General features: G+C 37.5%; 2 protein-coding genes across 2 annotated transcripts; one reads left to right on the top strand and one right to left on the bottom strand.

Annotated features, from left to right (window-relative positions):
* Window positions 1-2,633: 2,633 nt before the first annotated feature.
* LOC140947089 (uncharacterized) lies at window positions 2,634-7,930 on the bottom strand. The gene is made up of 4 exons (XM_073396166.1): window positions 7,815-7,930; window positions 6,896-7,029; window positions 4,431-4,664; window positions 2,634-3,267 (listed from the first exon to the last, which is right to left on the bottom strand). Exons 2-4 carry the CDS (start codon window positions 6,987-6,989, stop codon window positions 2,765-2,767), a joined length of 831 nt encoding a protein of 276 aa, XP_073252267.1. The 5' UTR covers window positions 6,990-7,029; window positions 7,815-7,930; the 3' UTR covers window positions 2,634-2,764.
* A 5,054-nt stretch (window positions 7,931-12,984) lies between these two features.
* Window positions 12,985-21,184, top strand: LOC140946013 (survival of motor neuron-related-splicing factor 30-like). Its single transcript, XM_073395078.1, has 10 exons — window positions 12,985-13,064; window positions 13,945-14,010; window positions 14,162-14,203; window positions 15,857-15,930; window positions 17,231-17,321; window positions 17,444-17,532; window positions 17,737-17,809; window positions 18,000-18,062; window positions 18,619-18,705; window positions 20,034-21,184. The coding sequence occupies exons 1-10, from the start codon at window positions 13,005-13,007 to the stop codon at window positions 20,112-20,114; spliced, it is 726 nt and encodes a 241-aa protein (XP_073251179.1). The 5' UTR covers window positions 12,985-13,004; the 3' UTR covers window positions 20,115-21,184.
* The last annotated feature ends 1,468 nt before the right edge of the window (window positions 21,185-22,652 follow it).

Raw genomic sequence — 22,652 nt, 5'->3', positions numbered from 1 at the left:
CACACCGTGGTTTTCGGAGTCCAGGGACAGGATTTCGGACTCCCATCGCCTTAGCGGGATTCCGAATTCCTTGATCTGCATTCCGGAATGTAGAGCCTAAGATTCCTAGTTTCACAAGCAAAGATTTCTTCACCTCCGGATTACCTTAAATGTGACGAAAACGTCCTAAGATTAGAGAGAATAACACGTACAAAAGAACTGTAAAAGAGAGCCATTAGACCTCTTATCCACACAAAATTCCTGACAATCAACAGTAGTCATGGTAGTAGAAAATAAGTGATCACGTGACACTTAATGACAGTGATTCAGGAAGGTCCTTTGTGGTTCCCAGAAACTTCAATGAGTCTTTTCCGGTTTGACTAATTTCTTTATACTGACTCGAGAGTAGTCTGCGATCATGTCTAGACATAGGAACCATACCGCAACAGCTCAAAATATTTTATTTCTTTTATTGTAGAATAGCGCACACACTGCTTAAGCACTTCGCAACTTAAAATCTTTTAATCTAAAATCTTTTGATAATCTTCTTGCATACATTTATTGAATAGTCTTAGAACATAAACTTTCAGTAAATAAAATGGAAGAAAACCGAAGATTTGTCGATTGATAATAAACAGCCATATTATGTTAACAAACATCTAGCTCCGCTTTTTTTCCTCTGCTAAAAGAGAGGAGAAGTCGTTAGGTCACGTTGCCATGGTAGCAAAATTTCTGGATGACACAAAGCGAAAACGTCTCTTAAAAAGTAAATTCCGCGCACTGTTTCAAACTTCATCGATCTTACTCAATTTCTTTTAATTTTTAAAATCTTGGCAAAATTGTTGGGGGTTGAATTCGAAAGAACCGTATCTGAGTTTAGAAAAAGAAAAAGAAAATTCTTGTGCTGTGTTCACCAACTCCATAAAGCGGGCGCGTGAAATTAGGAAGTTTCAAGTCGCAGACTTGCGACGACGGCTTAGAAATGTACAAAAAAGCGTGACGCACGTGCAAAGTTGTTGTTTTGCTAATATAAACCTATTGTTTTTTTGCCGTTCTCGTTGCCGTTGCCGTCGTTGTTGCTAAAGCTGCCCATTGTTGTGATCCTGAAATGTTGCTACCATGGTAAGGTAACGTCACACTTCTCCTCTCTATAGACTCCAAAATAAATTGACTACAGGTGTCTTATTACCGCAGTAGTTTTAATTTTCCATACTTTTCTTTCGTAACACCTCGAATGGGCTCCTGCCTTTGGACAGAGTCTAGGTAAATAATAACTCTGGGCTTTTAGTTATAAGTTAAAAATAAAGTGGATATATAACATCATATTTTCATGAAGTTTAGCAAACTCCGCAATAAGAGCTCAACGCGTTTTTAGTTGAGATAAAACACCGCTCGCTGTTTCGACAACGGCAACTAGAACGCCAGAAAAGCAACTCTGTACTCACACTACACTTTTTGTACACTTCTTCGCCGTCAATGCGTCCCTGGGACTTCGAAGTAAAATTGCCTAATTTCGCGTTTTGTGGACGGCGTAAAGGCAAACGACCACGAACTTTCTTTTCTCTTTCTGGACTTGGATAGGGCTCTTAGGAGTTCAACGACGGAAGAGTTCCCCTATGTTTGACCAAGAGATTCAAGCTGAAGTTTAGAATTAGGGGAGCCACTTCTTAAGTGACTTTTTCGCTGCCCTCGAGAGCTGACATGCGAATAGGATTTAGTTCAACAAATATTCAGTTACCTGTCTCCCCTCGTGGTGGAATGAAAGAAGAGGAACCGGAAAATTCTCAAGGAATTTTACACAAATGTGCTCTTGCCGCAGGTAAATCATGCGAGCAGTGGCTACATCCATAATATATAACCAGTGAATTTCCAAAACTTTGAGAAAAAGGAAATAAAAATTTTGGAATAAGTTAACTATAAAAGTTTATTTTACTTACAAACAGCATAATGCCGAAATAAAGCTTTAGAGTGCACATATCAAGAAATGCAATATATTTCAGCTAATTTCTCAATCAACATAATGCCAAACAGCGAAAGGGTGTTCAACTTACATACGTCATTTCAGTCATCGCCGAAAATAAACCACATGTTTATCACAAGACTTATTTGCATACAATGAAAGTCGTCACGATTCTTATCCCCAGTTTCCACGGTCTCCGTTAGGGAAGCCTAGGAGCATGTCCTCCTTTTCACGACGAACCGACGGAAAAAAAACGGTTGCATTTTTACAGTCTCGATCTGCTAAAGCAAGCTCGACTTATAAAATACCGTAAATCCTTTATTAAGTCCCCCGTGTGACTTTTTTTATTTCAAACACGTTTGAGGTGGGGAGGGGGGGTAAGGCTTAGAGGGAGGGAGGGCCAGGAGCCCGCGGGAGAGCTGATTCAGTTTGTGAGGGGTCTTTCGTTAATTTAGAGAAATTAAAAAGAGTAAATCCTTTCTAAAACAACTAAAGGATGGTATCAGTCATCGATTTATAAAGAACTAGAAACGAAGTAGTGACACAAGACTAAAAGACTTGAAGTAGAATTTAACAAACTCAAGATTTGGGACCTGGGGTTAGTACATAACATATACAGAGGGCAGAGCTGAAGAAAATCGATAGTGTTCTCTGCAATAATAATATTATACAGACGCTTTTTTCCCCTTTGTAAACCATTTATTGACCATATACTTAGTTGACACTAACAATTATTACATGTATTCACGTTTCTATTATATGCCCTAAATGTCTAACGATATTTTTGATCCAGAAAGCTTTGCAGAATGAACTCAATGGCTTAATTCAAACTGTGTCGCATTGTCGTAAGTAATCAAAATTGATGTGACCCCAGGAAGTTGAGGAATTGTCAACCAAACGCAGCTGAGCAGTTTGAACATTTTGAATAGCGTAATCGGCGACATTCCAGCTCATCTCTGACATAGTTTCGGTGCACGCTGTTGGTGTCTCCCCCAGAACCACATTTCCATCAATAAGAAGCAGAGCATGGACCTCAGCCGAAGCACAGCCGGCTCCAATCAGGAACACGAGGTTCTTTCGAATAATAGGAAATTCCGGTGACGTCATTGAGCCTTTAGGACCATCACCTTGAATCAAGCCGGGCTGATCAGCGGGACTGGGTCGATTCTCGACGGTACCAATCCAATAATCTCCTTGCTGATTGGCCGGTTGGCCTCTCCTTCTGGCAGTAGGGTTATCCCCGTATGTTGGCTGGTTATTGAATGCAGTTCCAGATAAATGCCACTGTGATAAATCGTGGTTTTCAAAGTCAAATACAGTGACACAGTCTAGAGGGAACAAAAGATTAAAATAACAGTGTAAGATGAGTTTGTTTGAGCACCACCGCGGGGCCAAACCACCCCCTTAATGTTGCACCAATGCCTGGGTAGTTGTATTATTTTACAATAACTTTATTGGCTTTTTAGCTTTTTTCACGAAAGTTGACCTGAAAATGCAAAATGTTAGGCCAATCAAAATAGCTGCTAGCATGTGTTGAAATATTCATGTTTTCTGACGTCATTAATAAGTAAATTTTAAATTATTGAATCTCCCAAAAATAAGCTTATCTTGTATAAAACTGTAAAAAAAAATACCAGAGCAATTGTTTTTTTAACAAAAACTATGGATCCAGGGGGCGCACTAAAATATTTTTAGTCCCATAACTCGGCTCATACGTGTCGTATCGAAAAGCGGTTGCGTTTTACTCCTCTTCTTGTGCTCTTTCAGATGATATAAGTTTGACTCAAAAAGTGAAAAAACAATTTTCCCCATTTTGGTGACGTCAACCAGTGTGACGTCACAGCTGTACTTTTAACAAAAAATCCAAAAAAAGGTTTTCGGTCACTAACCGTAGTCCATCGGGCAAGTTTGGTTAACAAATAACAAAAATCGTAAGAACTATGTAAATTTAGCACTCATGCAACATTTGATGGGTGGTTTGGGCCCACCGTGCACGAGAGGATGAGGTGAGCTAAATGAGTCTATGCTATTTATTAGGAATCAATACAACAAGGTTACACCTGGCAGCGTAATAATGATGATTTTAGGTTGAGGTCGAGTTTCAGTTGCAGTTTTGAGTATCAAGTTCTACAGCAAGAAGACCAATCAGAATATTATTTAAAGATCTAAAATGAATCAATCCTGGATGTCAGTAAAGCTTCGAAAAACCAAGAACAAAGTTTCTGGCTAGGAATAAAGCTCGCGGCTGGGATTCGAATGTGTAGTTAACGAACAAGAACTATGTTGTTAAACTGAACGGATCAAACAAAATAATCCAGCATTAAGTCATGGTGTTAGACCAACATGTGGGAAAACTCTAAAAGCGACCATATATTCTGTATCGTGTATAGCAACCACATGGAATACGTCTACCGAACTCAAGCTGCAAAGTTTAAAAATCAAAATGCATCTTGATTAATGAGATATTAAAGAACTGCTGGAAAATACACACTTGGCCCAGTGGTCGGCTCAGTCGTCGGCTCAGTAGTCGGCTCAGTCGTCAGCTCAGTCGTCGGCTCAGGAGTTGGCTCGGTGGTCGGCTCAGGTTTCGGGCAGCAGCATATTTTGTTTCTGTTCTTCCTCCCTCTCCCACAGGAGAACCTATCACAGCAAGCTTCAGTACCGGGCGGGCAGGGTTTACCCCTTTTGATGCACCTGGCTCCATCTTGTTTCATACAGGAATTGCCTGTAAAAAATAATTAATGATTGGTGGATGATTTATGTCTTATTCTCCAAAGTGCTGTTGGAAAGGAGGGGAGCGAAGTAGATTGGGAACAATTCAGTGTGTAAGGCCGATATATTGGCCTCAAATAAATCAGCCCTTTGTTGTATTGCCAGCCTTGCATTCAGGTTTAAGGCAAGATCAAACCAGTCGGTTTTATTTACGCGTTGAGCGGACTTCTGCTTTCAAAGGATTTTACTGAAATGGATTGGGCTGATGTATGTGGTGTATATCACCCCTGCTTCCGAGGTTTTTTAGTCGCTTTTTGAGGCCAACGCTTCCAGGAGAAAGAACATTTCCACTTCAGTTGCCCACTACGAAAACGTCACTTAAAAAGTGAATTCGCGATGCTTCAAACTTTATCGCGCTTATTCCATCTCGTTCAATTCTTCAAATCTTGGCAAAATGTTTTGGAGTTGAATTCCAAAGGACTGTATCAAAGTTCAGGAATAGAAAAAGAAAGTTGTTGTCCTGTGTTCCCGGCCTTGACTTAACGTCAAATTAGGCACTTTCACACTGTAGTATGAAACGACGACAAAGAAATGTACAAAAATCCGTGATGCACGTGCAATTAAACCTAACCCCTGTAGGTTTAAACCATTTATGGCTGAAACTCATTCAAGGGCATAGCCAAATCGCGAAAACAAGGCGAGTAGGGCGGTGAAACGAGCGCGTCCGAGCAAAAAGGTGTGATGCAGTGGACTGGGACTCTGCTTAGAAATGTCGCTTGTTTTCGACTTCGGTCAGGGCTTGCGATGTTGCGATGTGGTTTATACATTAGATACTGCCGCTGTCACTGAATTATGGCAGCTTGATTTATTTTCTTGCACTTCTTCCTCGTTCCTTTGTGCTGGTACGCTGTCTCCGAGAGGCAAATGTTGCTATTTTTGCGGGAGGTTTAGTTGGAGTAGACAAACATCTCTTTCAAAGGGTTTCTTTTATTACTTCCATGACTCTACCACTGAATTATATTTTCGTTCTGCTACTCGCCAATGTCGATGTTATTTCAAAACAAAAACAACTAAGTACTGTGAGTAAAACACGAAGAAAAATCTCATCCATGTCATCCAAGGCAAAACTAAATGACAGCAGCTCGTGTTTCATAACTAGATGACGTGCATTTTATAAATGCGTGCAGCTCGTGCAAGGTGAAATTATGCTAATTTCAATCACCATCATCCTTCTTTTTAATTTTGAAAAAAACATCTCAGACGTCTTTCTGTTTGTTCGAAACTTCAAAATTAGTTTCCCTTCAGTTTTAACTGTTTACCTTGTTTAGTTTTAGAGAGAAAAACTGAGAAAAAACCTTACAATTAACCTCAATAAATTTTGTTTACATGCGGTTGCCGGATTTGCAACGCATTGCGCGAATCGCCATGGCGCGTTGCACCCGAGAAGCAAAGTTTGAAGAAGTACAACGCCACTATATCAATATATATCAATCTAATTTTTTGTTATGTTATATAAAATTTATCCCCCTTTAACATATGTAAAAATTGAGGTTAAGAAATGTTAAGCTTTTGCAAACGAAACGGCGAAAGACGATTAGGTGATATTAAGTGGAAGGAGGAGGTATTCAACACTTTCAAATTAAACTCAAATTTTGGCATTATACGACCAACAAGTTTGACTTCTAGACGTACAGACACAAACATATGAAACTGTTTATTTATATCGTTATGAAACGAATTTATCTATTTAACATTGTAGCCTGAAATTACAGAAAGAAAAAAAGATTTCCGGTTTGCAAAAAGGAAAATTTCGCCGGCCTTCAAGCGCACCGGAAGCGCGGAAAGAGCGCTCGTGCCAGTCCTACTCCGCATCACACATTAAATGAAGAGCGGAGCGCTTGTTTCACCGCCCAACCTTTATCCGCCCTGCCAGTCACCGGTATGGAATCGGAAAACAACCACTGTCGCACGTGGTTTATTTCGCATCCTTAATATCCTGAGAGCAGACCACTGTATCTTATCTTCTAATTGTTTATTTCGCTATTCAATGAGTGCTAGCTTTTTTACTGTTTCAAACTTTAGCAGTAAACACATAGTTAAACATTTTTGCGTTACGGTTAGTTATCACAGAATAACAAGTTTAGTTGCATTTCTTGCAGTTTCAAAACACTTAAAACTTTCCCTATGAAAGTAGCTTTGCCCCCCTCCCCCCCCCCCCCCCCCCCCCCCAGCTACGATGATTACCTTTTTTACGTCCTCGGATTGCAAGCTCTGCTTTCTGGTCCCAGGCATAACTCACAGCCAAGAGACTAAGAACCACAATAAACAGCAGTTTCATCTTCTAGTCTTCTCTGATGACAGATTGATTTCAAAAGAAACTGAAAAACAAAAAGAAGTATGTAATCAAAGTAGAAACCTCTAAAAAGACTGGTGATCAGACGCTCTTGCATGAAACTTAAGTCTCCTGAGGGATTGATGATTTTTGATTGTGTCACACGCAAGCCAAAAAAATAAACTAAAGATAATAGGATTTTTACCGAGGAAAAAGAACCCCGTTCAAAACATTCTATTATATGTTTCTTTCTCATTTTCTAAAGATAACTTGACAATTTTTTTTCTTTAGACCCATATAGGTCTTAAGGTATTGTTCATGTAAAAAAAATACTGCAGAACTCTTAAAAAAAATAAGCGAAAAGAACAGTCATCAAGATTTTACATTGCTTTCTATTAAAAAAGAATGGCCGCTGGGGTTGGCTTGTTCAAAGCATTGCAGGTTACAACAACCCAGACTTGGCGTGAAACCGGATTTCACACTATGATACCTTAAAAAAGCAAATTAAGCTTAATTCTTTTTTCTATGAGTTGAAGATTAGTTGCGCTAAGAAGAATGCAGAAATTTTTTTTTCGCAAAACTCCTCTTGAACAACAGAAAGACAAACCTGGTTTCCTCGATCAGCCTTTGAACCAACGGGACGGAAAATAAAGAACAATAAGTTTTACAGACGTGTTCCTAAATTTCTATTTCATTCTTTTCTATCCCCAAAAAGAAACTATAATTTTGTGTTAAATAAACGTTACCTGGAACTGAGTGGAAGACCTTTACTCAATTGAACAACATATAAACCTCAACACATAAACAAAACTAATCAACCATTTCACTTACCGGATAAGTTAGACCAACGAGGAGAAACAAGCTTGGACTTGTTAAATTCCCTGTTTTCTCACCTATATTTATGGGAATTTCGTTATTATTTATTCATTACTAACAAATCTAATAACATGTAGAAAACAAGTTTGCTAAGAGACCCTTAGATTCCAATTACAATTTTTTTAAAAAGATGAGTTAACACGATCTAATTTATTTATTTTGGGAAAGCAATTATTTCCTGGGAGGTAACCGTTAAATAAACGAAACCGCTGAATATCCATTAATTTTTATAATGGGTATAGCAGCAAACAAATGAATTCATGGTAACATTAACGACCGTTAATTGAACTTCGTTGCAATAAATCATTGCCATCACATAGTATGAAGTATTCTTTGCAGAAACCAATTATTGTTCAAAATTCATCTTTCACTATCGTACGACTGCCGTTATAATAACTAGATTTTGAAAAAAGTAATATAACAGATATAAAACAATTTTGCGACCCTCAGAGTTAAAAAAAAAATAACATGTAAATTGCCACTAACAATTCATTATCAAACCTCCCTCCGGCCACGGAAAAACAAGCGTGTTTCTCAGAAACTCTTCGGTTCAAAAAAGAACGTCTTTTTGCCAGAAACTAATTATTCCCTGGAACGTGACCGTTCAACGTTGAATCTCCTTTTATTTTTATAATTGGCATAGCTGCAAAGAAATGAATTTAAAACTTCCGATGATGTTTTTCAATTAAAACAGCCCTAATAACGTCTACAGAATAATTTTCGAAACAAACACTTGGCTTTTAAAAATTTTGGGTACTTCAAGGACGGACTTCTCCTAATAAATGGGCCTGGTGCGGTATAATATAGGTAGAGTGAGTGCAGTTGTTTTATTTTTAGGGAACATTAAAGACCGTAATTGAATTTCGTTGTAATAAATCATTGCGAACAAATCGAAAAACTTACGTAGAACCAAGATGCAAAATTAAATAATTATTTGACTCGGAAGTGCTTAACCTAAAGTCAGGTTTACCTTTAGAAATTTAGAAAGAAATACATTGCCTGCCAAGTCAATACATTCTTGAAATATTCAAGAGCTATACAGATTCCCAACTCAAAACAAATAATAACTTTCCACACATTAATTGAAGGATGATTACCTTCTCAAAAAAAAGTAAAAGTATCCGTAACTGTTGATCTTGATAAAATATGAGGCTGCAAAAGATTAATAAAGAATTTCGCAGGACAAGTTTGAAATTGAATGTGCCAATTGAAAACGAGCAAAACAACTATGTCATAAAAAGAAATTTAAAATATTAACATTTAAATTGCTACGGAAAGACTAGGACGTTTCTCAGAAACTTTTCAGTTTAGAAAAGGTCTGGTTTCTTTTTTTTTTTTCAGAAAACCAGATATTCCCTGGAACGTTTATCTAACAATCTTTTTCTATTAAGGGCATACCACTAAAGAAATGAATTTAAAACCCCCCTCTAATAATATCTACAGAATAATTTTTTAAAAGAAAGTGTTGGCTTTTAAAAATCTTTTTTTTTTTCAAATACGGAATTTTTCTAACAAATCACCTCGTTGCCTTATAATATAGATACGTTGCAGTAGTTTGATTATAAGGTGACATTGAAGACCGCGAGGTTACAGATGTAAAGCGGGTTTTCGGAAAAAGAAGACCTGATACCTGATGATAGCAACCAGGGCCGTAGCGTAGCTAGCATGAAGCAAGACGAAGCAGTTGCCTCGTCTTGATTTTGGCTTTTTTTTTTTTGAAGAACCTTCAGCTCACTGTGAAGGCTTAAAACCTGGTGCCGAACAAGCATGGGCTTGCTTTAGCCTACATTCATAAACTAACGGAAATTGACAGCAGTTCTGTTTTAAAGAGATGGGATGCCTCTGGCCACAGATGGATTGCCTCAGCTTTCAGTAAAGAATAAACGACGGGCATAAAACTCTCACTTTTCTAACTGTTAAGGGAGAAGTTTACTAGTTTACTACTCTTAATCGTGAAAGTTAGTGACTTCTTAGTCCTACAAGTATAAGAGATGACAATATTATGACATGGCTGTCTCAAAGTTGAAGAACATAAGCAAGAGTGTATCGAAACAGATAATTGATAAGTGAGCGTGATTCTGTGTATCATCTAAGAACTAACTTAAAAGAGTGTTACCTAAGACTTAGCCTAATTATCTACAGTATAAAATCCATAAATCTTGGCTACTCTCGTGGATTCATTTTATTGTTATAGTACGTGTTTCAACATTTGAATGCTTTAAAATGCAGATGGTCATTAACTTGGCAGCCGTATCGCTAAGCAATAAACAAGTGAACTTCTACACTTGCCGAAGATTGACTTTTCTGAAGAAAAATGCCACGGAAAACGCTTACAAGAGCATTTCTGAGCCTCTAGATTTCAAAATTTTCTGTAGGGGGCATGCCCACAGACACCCCCCCCCCCCCCCCCCTTCCCCCCAGCGGCTCGCGTCTTCGGCGCTAGAAAATTACCTCGTCTTGTTCTGAAGTCTGGCTACAGCCTTGGCAACGGAGAGTAGATAGAAGAATGTGGATAGAAAAAAAAAACTCAGTTCAGAAGATCTTAGTTGAAATTTTTACAAGATTCACGGATTTTTTTGGCAAATTTGTTTGTTCTGTTAGCAATTATGTTAGTAATTTAGATTTCTAACAGAAAGTGAACTTCAACAGGTCCAACTCTGCGACTCTGACCGGAATGGAAGTAGGATCGTGAACTTCGGTAAAATGGCAAAATACAATTTTTCACCGCCGCTGGTAAACACTTCGTTTCTTAAGGAACCTCTTGAAGGATTTGACGTCCTATATGTAAGCCGCAGGACATCTGGAGCGGAATCGAAATGACTTTGTTTTTGTTTAAAGGGGAACTAAGATTGAAGAACGAGCTAGTAAGGGACGTGAAGACTTAATATTAAAGGAAAAATGGCAGTCCTAACAGGATTAGAGATCAGGCTAAGATTACAAAGAGGTTTTGTTCCCTTCTTTTCGTTTTCTCTTTCCCCGTTTTGATAACTCGTCCACTGCTTTCTTTCTAGATAGCCATGGGCTAATCAAAATACCAGATCTCCTGAGAGTTTTTTTTTTGTTTTTGTTTTATTCTTTCCGTTTGCTTTCTCTTTTGCCTTAATTCCGTAGACATCAGGTCCTCGTTTTTAAGAAACCCATTTTAACCTTACGCTCTGTAATTATACCTTACTGTATAATCAAATTATTGCAATTCATGTTCTTATATTATGGTAATGCAACATGGATATTCCATTTATTATTTGAAGGTATTTAGAACGGAGTATTTTTTAAAACACTATTCTTTAGACATTGTTAAAGTTGTTTGTAATAAAAAACATCTCGAAAATATAAATTCATTAGTTGGTTGATATACCCGCAGTCAAATCTAAAGGAGGTGGACAAATGAACGTTCCAGAATAATCGGTTTCTGCCAAAGACTCGTTCTATTTTCAACAGAATGGTTTCTGAGCAACATACTTATATATTTTTGTGAAAGAAGGATTTGGAAATAACTTGTTATTGGTAATTTAAATGTTAATTTATATTTCTGACACCTTTTTTGCCCCTGGAAATGTTCTGTCGATAACAAGTTCTTTTTATAGACAAGCAAGATGAGCAACTCCTTGCATTTGTTCGATGTTCGTAATCAAATAATCGTAACGGAGTTAAGTTTATATATTTGAGGCTTTTCCTAGCCTAAATTTCAGACATCCCCTCAAGTCGAATGCTCTTGACAGCGAGGTCTGAATCGACAAGCCGCTAATGTCGTCTAGGGACGTCACTACCCGAAATTTTGATTGGTTGACTGTCCAAACATTCTTATAACTATGTATAAGAATTTTTTTTAAATAACATTTATTTGATTAATTATTTATTTTTATGATTAATTATGAGAAATCTTAGCGGGACTGTCGTTTGATATGATCGCATCTCTTGGTGTAGATTTCAACAATCTTTATTGTAAACAGAAAAATAGCCTTTGTCTTCGAAACTTTGACTTGTAAAATTGACCTTCGAATGAAGAATCAATGCAGAAAGTCGCTAGGTTTTCATTTTGAGCCACTTCGTGGTTTCGGGAGCGATTTCGTATATGTGAATCATCAGTGATCGATTTTTGTGCGATTTATTACAACCTTGTGTCGACCTGGCAAATTGCTCTCTTCATCATTAAGGAACAAATTGTTGTGGTTTTGAAGTGTTTTGTGTGTATTTCATTCTTGTGTGACGGCGATCGAGTTTGATTTTTGAATTATGGCGCCATATAAACAAAACTGAAAACTGTTTGAAGGTTTAACATGAATTGCCATTTAAGAGTAACGCATTTCTGTTCCGGACGATATTTCTTTGATTTTCTTTTATTTTTTATGAAAGTGGCCGAGTCGCAAATACGAGGCGAATACTAATTGATGGAGTTAGAAGACAACCACAAACGTACGTGGTTTATACTATCCTAAATATCCACTCAAGTCATTGCGCAACAATGAAGTGATAGCAAAATACTCCTTCCAGCTTTTGCGCATTAACTTGATCTGATACTCTTGCTACGCAGGCTAATCCATGACAATCTTGGATTCTGGATTCCACACCGTGGATTTCGGAGTCCAGGGACAGGATTTCGGACTCCCATCGCCTTAGCGGGATACCGAATTCTTGCTCTGCATTCCGGAATCCAGAGCCTAAGATTCCTCGTTCCAAAAGGAAAGATTTCTTCAGTTCCGGGTTACCTTAAATGTGGCGAAAACGTCCTAAGATTAGAGTGAATAAACACGTACAAAAGAATTGTAATAGAGAGCCATTAGACCTCTTATCCACACAAAATTCCTGACAATCAACAGTAATCATGGTAGTAGAAAATAAGTGATCACGTGACACTTAATGACAGTGATTCAGGAAGGTCCTTTGTGGTTCCCAGAGACGTCAATGAATCGTTTCCAGTTTGACTGATTTCTTTATATTGATTCGAGAGTAGTCTGCGACCATGTCTAGAAAAGCTTTTTTTATCCTAGCTTTGTCGCTTGTGGCTTCGAACGTTGGTCAAAGTTTTGTCGGCCTCGGCAGTACTCGTCCCCAGTCTTTTTGGGAACGACTTGGGGAGCAAGGCTTACATACGGGGTTTCGCGAGCTTAGCAGCCTCCCGATAAAAAAAACCAGAGATCTAAAAAGATGGCGGATGCAAGAGAATTGCAGACCAATTTGACCGAATATCGCGCTCAATTAAGACAGGCAAGTTACCTAATTCGACAATTTTACGTTTTTATTTTGAATGATACGTACATATGATAACGATGAATATGAAAGATGGAACAAAGGGTTCGATTTGCTGTCTAGAACAAGTCTAGGTTTTTTGACTTATCCATTTGAAAGACGATTTTGTTGACATGTGGAATGTATTGTGGTTGCCTTTATCAGCGACTTTGTCATGAAGTAGAAACTGTTCAGTTGTTAAGAGGGAGTAAGGGGTTTTCTAGCAATACGAAATTAGGTAGATTTTGTTATTGAATACCAGCTGCTAAACCCTAATTATACTCTCGATAAAAAAATTATATTTCTTAAGATTCTTACTTTTAACAAATCTTAGAATTGTCTTTTTATAATCTATGTTCCGCTGATCTTGAAGGTGGTCTGTCTTGTGAGGGGTAAATGACTCTTTTATAGATTATTCTTATACCTTTTTTTTTCATCTACTGTACATGTATTGTGTAGAGTGCTAGTGATAAAATGATAAATAGATGAGCATAAAAATTATTGATTGTCATTTTATACAATAATATTATTGGATGGTTTTTTTGTGTTATCCGTAATAATCAAGGTCCAGGTAAGTTTTATCAGTTGTTTTTGTTGAGATAACATCAAACACACCATTGCATAGAACAAAGTGAGACATTCCTCTTCGAAATCATGCATTGTGCGGGCAACCTACAGATTAGTCAGTTATTTTCTAGCAGTTACCTAACTTATCTGTAGGTTGCGCTGATTTCCAAAATTTGCTCTATGTTTTTAACCATGAGACAGGAGAAGACAGATAGTGAACATTATGTATAAAAATAAAGTTTATTTTTATGAGGGGAAAAGTTACCATGTAACATTTGGGTATTCTAAATAGGTTGAAGCAGCATTGACTACAGACCCAGGGAATGAAGAACTAAAGAAACTAAAACAGGATTTAGAAGTAAGTTTGAGTTTTTGATCATTAAAGTTTTGGCCACAAATTCTTGGATTTGTTCATTGTTTTTTGTATGAATTGGTACAACTTGTTGAACTAGGACTTGCAGACTTGGATGACATTTATTTTAACAATGATTTTTTTTTCTCTTGTCCAGGAAGTGATCAATCTTACATTAGACCTTTTAAAAGTAAACGAGGTACGAACCATGATCTCCATGATGTTATTTTACAGCTGTACATGCACAACGAACAGAACGGGGGAAAACAAAGTACAGTGGAACCCACATAATACACATATACAGACATAAATGGGACATTCCGCGATTCTCTGTATTAAACAGGCCCTCAGAAAAAATGCCGCAGACACTGTTTTATTGATTATGTTACAGATACTCTGTACAAGAGAGCTTGAGACACAAAAGTACCTGTTGTCTGTATTAACTGATTGCCATATTAGGTGGGTTTTTGTCAGGACAAATGAAACTGTGTGTTATACAGTGGATTTATATGGATGTCCATTTTAAGTTGGTGTCTGAAGAGCAGAGTTCCACTCTACTGATGAACCCCATTATGCAGTCTGTGAAGGGCCATCAGAATTCACTTCCTGCGGAATGCTCCCCCTTGACCTGCTCAGCTTATAGAAACGTCTCTGGTCCCAAAAGTGGGTTGGGGGCTTATTACATGTATATTTGTACAAAAAAACAAACTTCTAAAGTTGGAGGCTCATTATCATCATTAGAAGGGGGATTAAAAGATAAATGGAGTGGGAGTGCGTAATTGTTAATCATTTGTACTGGTACATGCTTATTAAACTACATTTACAGTCGACTCTCTTTTAACGGACACCTCTATAAGATGGACACCTCTGTAAAACGGACACCTAGAGTTGGTCCCTGCCTTTCCTTCCTCCCTCTATTTGACTCTCTAGAAGACAGACATCTGTCTAAGACAGACAGCTAGTGCCGGTCCCGAAGGTGTCCGTCTTACAGGGCTTCTGATATTTCGCGGAAAAAAAAGCAAAATTTCGCGGGATTTTCAGGGGCAAATTCGCGGAAAAATCGGCCGATTTCGCGGGATTTTGCGGAAAAAAAGTCAAAATTCGTGGAAAAATCGGCCAATATCGCGCGATTTTTGCTGGAGAAAAGTCAAAATTCGCAGAAAAATCGGTCGATTTCGCGGGATTTTAGCGGAAAAAAGTCAAATTTTGAAGGATTTTCAGGGGCAAATTCTTAGAAAAATCGGCCGATTTCATGGGAAATTTCGGGGAGAAACTTCGCCAAGAAACAATCAGTAAAAAACTGCGAATTTCGCTGGATTTTTTTTGGCAAATTTCGCTAAAATCGATCAATTTTTCGTCGATATGACCAGCGTTGTTTAACGTTTTCTTAGCAGAGGTAATCAATTGCTCTTTCAACAACAGTTCACTCGAGAAATGAGCGAATGCTAAAGCTATTGACATTATGGTTAGTGCCCAGTTTTTCGCAACGTTCATCTAAAAATGCCTGGTAGTTTTGGGACGTTGTTTACTCATTGCAGTGACGAAGTTTCAAGATAAATTTGGACGTTTGGGGTGAATAAAACAGGTCTAATAGCCAAGATAAGTATTAAATATGTTTTGCCGACATCTATTTGGAAATATTTCTGGCGGATTTCACGGTATTTCGCGTTTTTTGGGGAATTTCGCGGGATTTCGCGGAAATACCTGAATTTCGCGGCCCGCGACCGTGCGAAATATCAGAAGCCCTGGTCTTAGAGAGAGTTGACTGTATTGCCTGTCTGTCTGTTGTTCTGTGTACTTTATATGTCATATATATTAGTATAATCTTACATGACTTGTACTTTCTTTTCAGAAAGGAAGTGCAAGCACTGGTTCCACATGGAAAGTAGGGGATAGATGCCAAGCTGTATGGAGTCAAGATGGCAGGTAAACTGTTACTAAGTAATATGCTTTGGTTTTCTAAATGAGGTACACTTAATCGACAATTTCCCTGTGCATGATTCTAGTTTTAACTTACAGACTGTAGATTTTCCTAACAATAATCATGAAATATAATATTCTCATTGTATACTTGAGAAATGAAATTTTCAGGAAAAACATTGCTGAAAAATTGCGTTTCTGACAGTGTAGTATAATGGAACAGACAGAACTAGCTCTTTTGCTGACACAGACCAGAGGCCTGGGCTGGCTAGGAGGAATTGTGGTTTTTTTCTGAGTTCATTATGTTTAGTTGTATGTTGCAAATTCAAATCAGTTTAGGTCAGCATTCATTTGAGCTCCTAACTTTTATTTGCCAATTTTGTTATATGTGTTCGTAGACATTTGGCAATTGTTAGCTTTTGTGTACCTCCGCCCCTAAGTTGTTGACACAGCATGAAAAAGTCATTTGATTACCTAGCCTCCCACGTAGACATTCTTAGGGGTTCGTCAGGCGTTCCTGCCCCACAATCGTCTGCTGACCCGCAAGATAAATTCTTTTCCCATTTTTCTCAAATAACAGCTGGAGATCACATGGAGATTATCGGAGATCCAATCGGCGCTGTTGAAGTCAAAGTGTTGACAATCCAAACAAGTACAACACGTACAAGCTCTGTAGAGTGTGATACATGAGCAAAAATTTTTGCTCCAGACGAGAATATAGGAGATAAGCGTTGGCTTTTTGTACATTTTTCTCTGTAAAGGCTGGATTAGATGTCATTTGCTCATAAAATTGTTCTTTTGGTGATGCAACGACGGGGTTACCTTATTAGACTGAACAAAAGGCAGAATTTTTTTTTTCACACGTTATTGTTTTGTAGTAAAGTCGACTTCCGTTCAGCAAATTTCACCTCCGAGGTAATTTTTTTTTTTAATGAGATTGTGAGGGTAGCCATTAGTACGAACGCTTGTGAGTTAACTGAGTATTTTGTTCTAAAACTGTGAGGTCGTCACCTTTCATGAGACCTTTCTGATCTTTTCTGGAGCTATAAAGTCAAGCGCAAAATTTCTCAAGGTCCAAAGTGCACTTCCCAGATCTGAAAGTCTGTTGTGATTGGTCTATGTTTTTTTCCGCTCAAGTCAGCAGACGTTCGTGGGGCAGGAACGTGTGAGGAACCCCTAAGAACGTCCGTGTGGGAGGCTGTTGATTACCTACATGTAAACATATTAACTGCTGTCATACATTCAAGATGCTTTTTAAAGACTATTATCTTTCAAGTTAAAAAAAAAACATAATTTTCTATTTCAGCTATTATGATGCTACTGTTGATAGTATATCTGATGACCTCACAACGTGCACTGTGTCATTTGATAAGTATGGGAATACAGAGATTGTTAAGGTCAGTGCCTATAATTTGATCCATCTCTGTACACACTCTCATTGCTTTAACAAAATATTGTTATTTATAACAGTTTTGCACTAATTTTGCTTTGTCTCATGTACGAATGGTATTTCAAATAGGTATCATCTTTAAGGCATACAGATCAAGCCCGAATAGAGAGGCCATCAGAGGGATCAGAATCTTCCGCAAGCACCTCAAAGAAATCAAGGTAATACATGTACAGACATAAAAACAGCGAAAATGGCGTGAAAGTTTTTGTTGTACAATGTAATAATATTACTGCTGGCCATAAAATTAGTGTACTTATATGTCATTGTAATTATTATCATAAGGAGTGTTATTATGCTGCATGTTTTTTGGTCTGTCAACTGTAGATAGACAACTAAGTTATTTTATAATGAAATTATCACAGGGCTGGTGAAAATGCTCTACAAGAACAAAAAAGAAAGAAGAATAAGATGTTAAAGAAGAAACAAAAAGCAAAGGTACATCTGAAATGTATGTCACATAGTGTAATGAAGGGAAACATATATTGTTTGAAGTAAAATTTACCATGTTTTAGACATTTCTGATGTTGGCAGAAGTAGTTTCGGAGAACATATTACAGTGTATGTACAGTACTAATATTACTATTACAGCCATTTTGAATTTTTTCTGTTTTTTATTACTTTGTAGGAACTTGAAGAACTGAGGGAAAAGGGCAAGCAAAACTGGCTGGACTTTTTTAACAATTCAAAGGTTATTGTCCAAGCAAGATAGTAGTTACATGTACATTCTATATAGAAATAGCTATGAAGCTGTACATAAACAAGAATCTCTGCCTGTTTAGTTAATGGTGATCTTAATCTTCTCTAGTTTCATACAGCTGTAGCTAACATGAGGCTGTATGCAAACAAGAAAAAACATAAACATAACCTTTTCCTTCATCTTCTAACTTTCTAACAAAAATATTAGAAATAGGCCATGGGACAGAAGATTGATTTCTTTTTTATGTACTGTTAATTCTCCCAAACTTAAGTCTGGTTATCATTGAATGACTCCTTAACAATGATTTTTCATTGTTCTTAGCCTACCGGAATGTCAAGGAGTCTAGAAACCCAATGTAAAACAAGTTGAAAGGCACATGTTTTTGTTTCCAATGATAAATACTAACCTCAACTGAAATTAAAATCCTGTATTATCACTATTGTTTTTAATAAGCAGGCCCTGAATTGTTTGCTTAGTACCTCAGTCAAATTTTATGGGTTTTTGTGTTAACATTTACTACATATACATGTACATGCAATGTTTATAGGGTGGTGGATCAAGTAAATCAGGCAAAAGCTTAAAAGGAGTTTCCAAGAAAAGCATATTTGCCTCTCCAGACACAATCCAAGGAAAGGCAAGTATTACCAAAACTAGAAATATGTTATCTCAAAAATCTTGCAAAGCTGTAAAGGGTCACCACTGAGAATAAAGGGAAACAAGCCAAAGGGAAAAATATGATGAAAAAAAGACAAAACAGAAAAAAAAGGTACAAAGACAACAGAACTTGGACTTATGCCATGATAAACCTCCTGCTCCCAGACAACTGGACCATGCCTCCCCTGGACTATTAACAACAGAAAATTAACAGACATAAAGCATTTTTTTTCTGCCATTCATGCTGTTTGAAGCTTGTGGAGCTGTATTTATGATGAATTCAAAGATAAATTTGAGAAAACTTGCTTAAGCGAGTATTACAAAGCCATTCCACATCATTTTCGTGTTTATTCACTCTCGGGCTTAATGGCCGATTGATATACGCGCCTGTCTTTTTCTTCATTGCTCTCACTAAAGTTCATTTCAATGTTCTTTTGGCGTTAAATCTTCCACAGCGAGGATTTCCAGCCACTTGTCGATTCGGGAATACTGTTGTGTTTGCAGCTCGGTGTTATTTGGGGGAAACACTTCACCATTCGCCAACAGTAAACATAATTTCACCAAGGATGAATAAAATTAGCCCAGTTGGTGGCAAACCAGTTCTAACCAGTTGTGTTGCCTGGAAACCCAAAATGGACCATGACTTCATGTTGAATAGAATCTTTCAGTTGTTTATGGTCTGTTGCTAGGTAACTGCAGCTACCAAGCAGAGATATACATACTCAACTCAACTCTGTCTTGCTAAGCGATCATGGGCCTTCCACATGTGATCTCAATTTCGACAAAATAATAAACTCACTTTCATGAGGAATAAATACCTAAATAAAACTTAATTGGGTGAACTCAATTATAGGTTGCACATGAGTTCGGAAAAGAACACCAGGGCATGCAATTCATGTATATTGCTAATTGTGCATTGTAGAAGAGGAATTCTGTAATTCTGCTAAGAGTGATTTTAGAGATAATGACTTGTCAGCCCAGCCAATGCTTATTTATGTCTACAATCAACTCTCCCCTACCTTGAAAGTCCTTAAAAAGTCCTTGATTTTTTTGTTAAAAAAGGGTACAAACCCTGAATATAAACCATGGTTAAAGTGATTATAGAAAAGAAAGGTTCTAAGATGAAACTGTCTCTCTCGAGGAAAGGACAACTCAAGATATTTTCTACCAAAAAATTAATGTCATTGATAACGGCAAGGCAAGTGTGCAATACTCTTGTTGCTGCTCAAATTATTCCTTTTTTTTCTCTTCCATTGTGATTGTTTGTGTTTGTTTAGAAAACTTACTATTCTTGCTGTTATTTGTCAGGTTGGTGTTGGTACTTGTGGTACTGGAGGTCAGCCTATGACACAGTTCACACAGCCCGATAAACTTGTTTACAAGAGATGATATGAAACAATGCCACTAGTAAATTACAAGACACTTTACAGTTCCAATCTAATGGATGTTGGATGTTTCTGATGGACAAAATCCCAAATAAGTCTAGTTGATGTTCTTTTAAAAGTGTACCGAAGTTACAGGAGTTTGAAGGAGTTGTATGTTCATCGGTGATTACAGAGTGATTTCCTTTCAGTGCCCCACAATGTAACATTCTTATTATGTAAACACTGATGAAATAATGTCACACAGTCATAATTTTTTATTCTCCGAGCAGCCATAATTATTATATTCTCTGTGTATACTGTGTTGTGTATTTTTAATTTATGCAATCAAAACAGATGTTAGCATAAATTTAGCATGATTATAAGTGTAGTGTTTAGCCTTTTTTACACTTACAGGTGGAAGTGAGGCTGGTTGGACCCTGTTTTGATACAACCCTAACTGCTTTATCATTAGAATCATGTTGTTCATTTCCATAAGAAAAGAAAGAGGTTTGCATCAAAACATAGTCAACCTCAAGCCCACAACTGTAAAATGGTCTATTGATCTGTTCACCAACATGTTTAGACCTCTTTCATAATGGTGTCTTATTGATATATTCTATATATGTGTGATAGTTAGCCTTTCTGACCTTGTTTGAAAGTAAATATTCTTTTTTTTTTTTTTTTTACATGCTAACAAGGTCAGAAAGGTTATTTATCATACATATAAAAGAATATATTAATAGGCCACCATTATTGAAGAGATCTATTTAGTTTATTCTCTGTACTGCAAAGCATAAAATGTGTATTCTTTACCTTTGTTCCTTTTATAATATATATAGCTGATTCAATTAAGGTTGCTCTAGGCATTGGTACTGTAATTATTACGAGTTGGGAATCTATTGTTTGTTTGTCACTCAAGCAAATCATTGCATTGTTCTGTTTGTCCAAATATCCAATGCCCAATCCTCAATCACCTTTATTGAATTAGGTATAACTGCTGGGGTTCAATTTTTACGCAAGGTTTACTTTTGCCTTTTGTATGATAATGTATGATAAAGACATTTAAACAAGGAAAGTAAAAATTGAACCAGTTCAGTTGATTGTATTCATGCCTTGAGTGTGGTGGATGCCAGCATTGTATACACGCCAAGCTCTTATGGAAACCTGCTTTTAAGCAGTATTAAAATATGGGCATCTCAAAATTACAGACAGTTTGCTTTGTCCCTGGGGACACAGCAATACAGACAGCGACACTAATACAGACACTCCATTAATGCGAATGCTTTCTATGGTTCCCTCAATGTCTGTATTAACGGGTTTTGACTCTACTCTAAAATGCTGGTTTAGAGTCCCCGTGCATGTTATAAACCAAAAAGATGCCCCACCCCACCCCTCTCAATTTTGCCTTGACAGAACTATCAGGAAAAGAGTGATGTGAGGTATGGTTCGGAAGCAATTGCTGGATGAGGCTGAGGTGAGTGTGATCTGAACAATTATCTAGATCGAGCTGTCTCCTCCGCAGCCCAGGCCTCTTTGTGTTGGAGGGAGGCTGGAGGGGAGGGAGGCTTTCTTCTCCGCAAAAAGTGTCAAAATTCCTTTCAAATCCAGGGACTGCAGAGCTTTGGATTGGTGGGGTACCTATCACGGTTTCACGTATCACGCAAAAATGAAGTAGAATATTAACTACATTAACAGGTATCCTATTATCATTTGATCTGATGAAATCAGAGGTCGAGGAACGAGAAAAAATGGCAAGACGTTGCTGTCATAACTATGTATTTTTAATGTCTCAGCTTGTTGTTTGAAATGATATTAACCATCACGGAAATCTCAAAGGAAAATCACGCGTCACGCACTGTGAAAAGAGTAGATCACGCATCACGCTGCTATGTCCAATCACGCCTCTCGCGACTATTAAATTAGGGCCCGATCATGCATCACGCTGATAATTTGGGTCCCATCACGCGTCACGAAAAAAAAGGTTGCCACCCTGGGGCTAGCTCCCGCGTAGCGTGAGCTCAAGGAGCCCCGCGGGGGGGCCGGAGTGGGAGGGGATGGGGGTCTGAAACCCCTCCACTCTTTGAAATGTTTTGAATGTTTTCGCTGCTTTCCTTTAGATCATCAGATTCGTAATTTTTAAAATTGAAACAACTCCAGTTCCGATCTTTTCATTTTTATGCTGACCTCTTTTCAAACTTTGTAACACTGTACTTTTCTTTGTTCTTTTGATTCCTTCTATTTGGGTCAATTGTCGGAAATAAAATACTTGAAAACAGTGAGCAGCATATCTTATCCCTAAATATACTTTCAGTTTTGTATTGATTGAAAATCACGAAAGGGAAGGATTGAGAGGAATTTATCGATTTTTAAATGCGCTGTCCTTTTTTCACTTTACTTATTAATTTACCGGCAGAAATATGCAAAATTGTCCTTGGATTTTAATTTGCAAAAACCAGCTATGATCTCTACAATTGATTCCAAGAAAGGAAGACGCATTAATTGAAATTCCATGAAAGCCCCGCTACATTAAAAGTCACGTGAAATAAAATAAAGGGAAAAACCC

This window comes from Porites lutea, chromosome 8 (genome assembly GCF_958299795.1).
Source record: "Porites lutea chromosome 8, jaPorLute2.1, whole genome shotgun sequence".
NCBI classification, from domain to species: domain Eukaryota; kingdom Metazoa; phylum Cnidaria; class Anthozoa; order Scleractinia; family Poritidae; genus Porites; species Porites lutea.
This window is presented reverse-complemented; position numbering and strand designations above follow the sequence as displayed.

Bases quoted from the DNA above. Each gene is read 5' to 3' on its own strand.
- LOC140947089 (XM_073396166.1), bottom strand. From the start codon at position 6,989: ATGAAACTGCTGTTTATTGTGGTTCTTAGTCTCTTGGCTGTGAGTTAT. The intron at 4,665-6,895 runs GTAATCATCGTA...TATTTTTTACAG, and splicing joins AATCCGAGGACGTAAAAAAG to GCAATTCCTGTATGAAACAA. The intron at 3,268-4,430 runs GTGTGTATTTTC...TGTTCCCTCTAG, and splicing joins TGAGCCGACCACTGGGCCAA to ACTGTGTCACTGTATTTGAC.
- LOC140946013 (XM_073395078.1), top strand. From the start codon at position 13,005: ATGGCGGATGCAAGAGAATTGCAGACCAATTTGACCGAATATCGCGCT. The intron at 13,065-13,944 runs GCAAGTTACCTA...TATTCTAAATAG, and splicing joins ATCGCGCTCAATTAAGACAG to GTTGAAGCAGCATTGACTAC. The intron at 18,706-20,033 runs GCAAGTATTACC...GTTATTTGTCAG, and splicing joins CAGACACAATCCAAGGAAAG to GTTGGTGTTGGTACTTGTGG.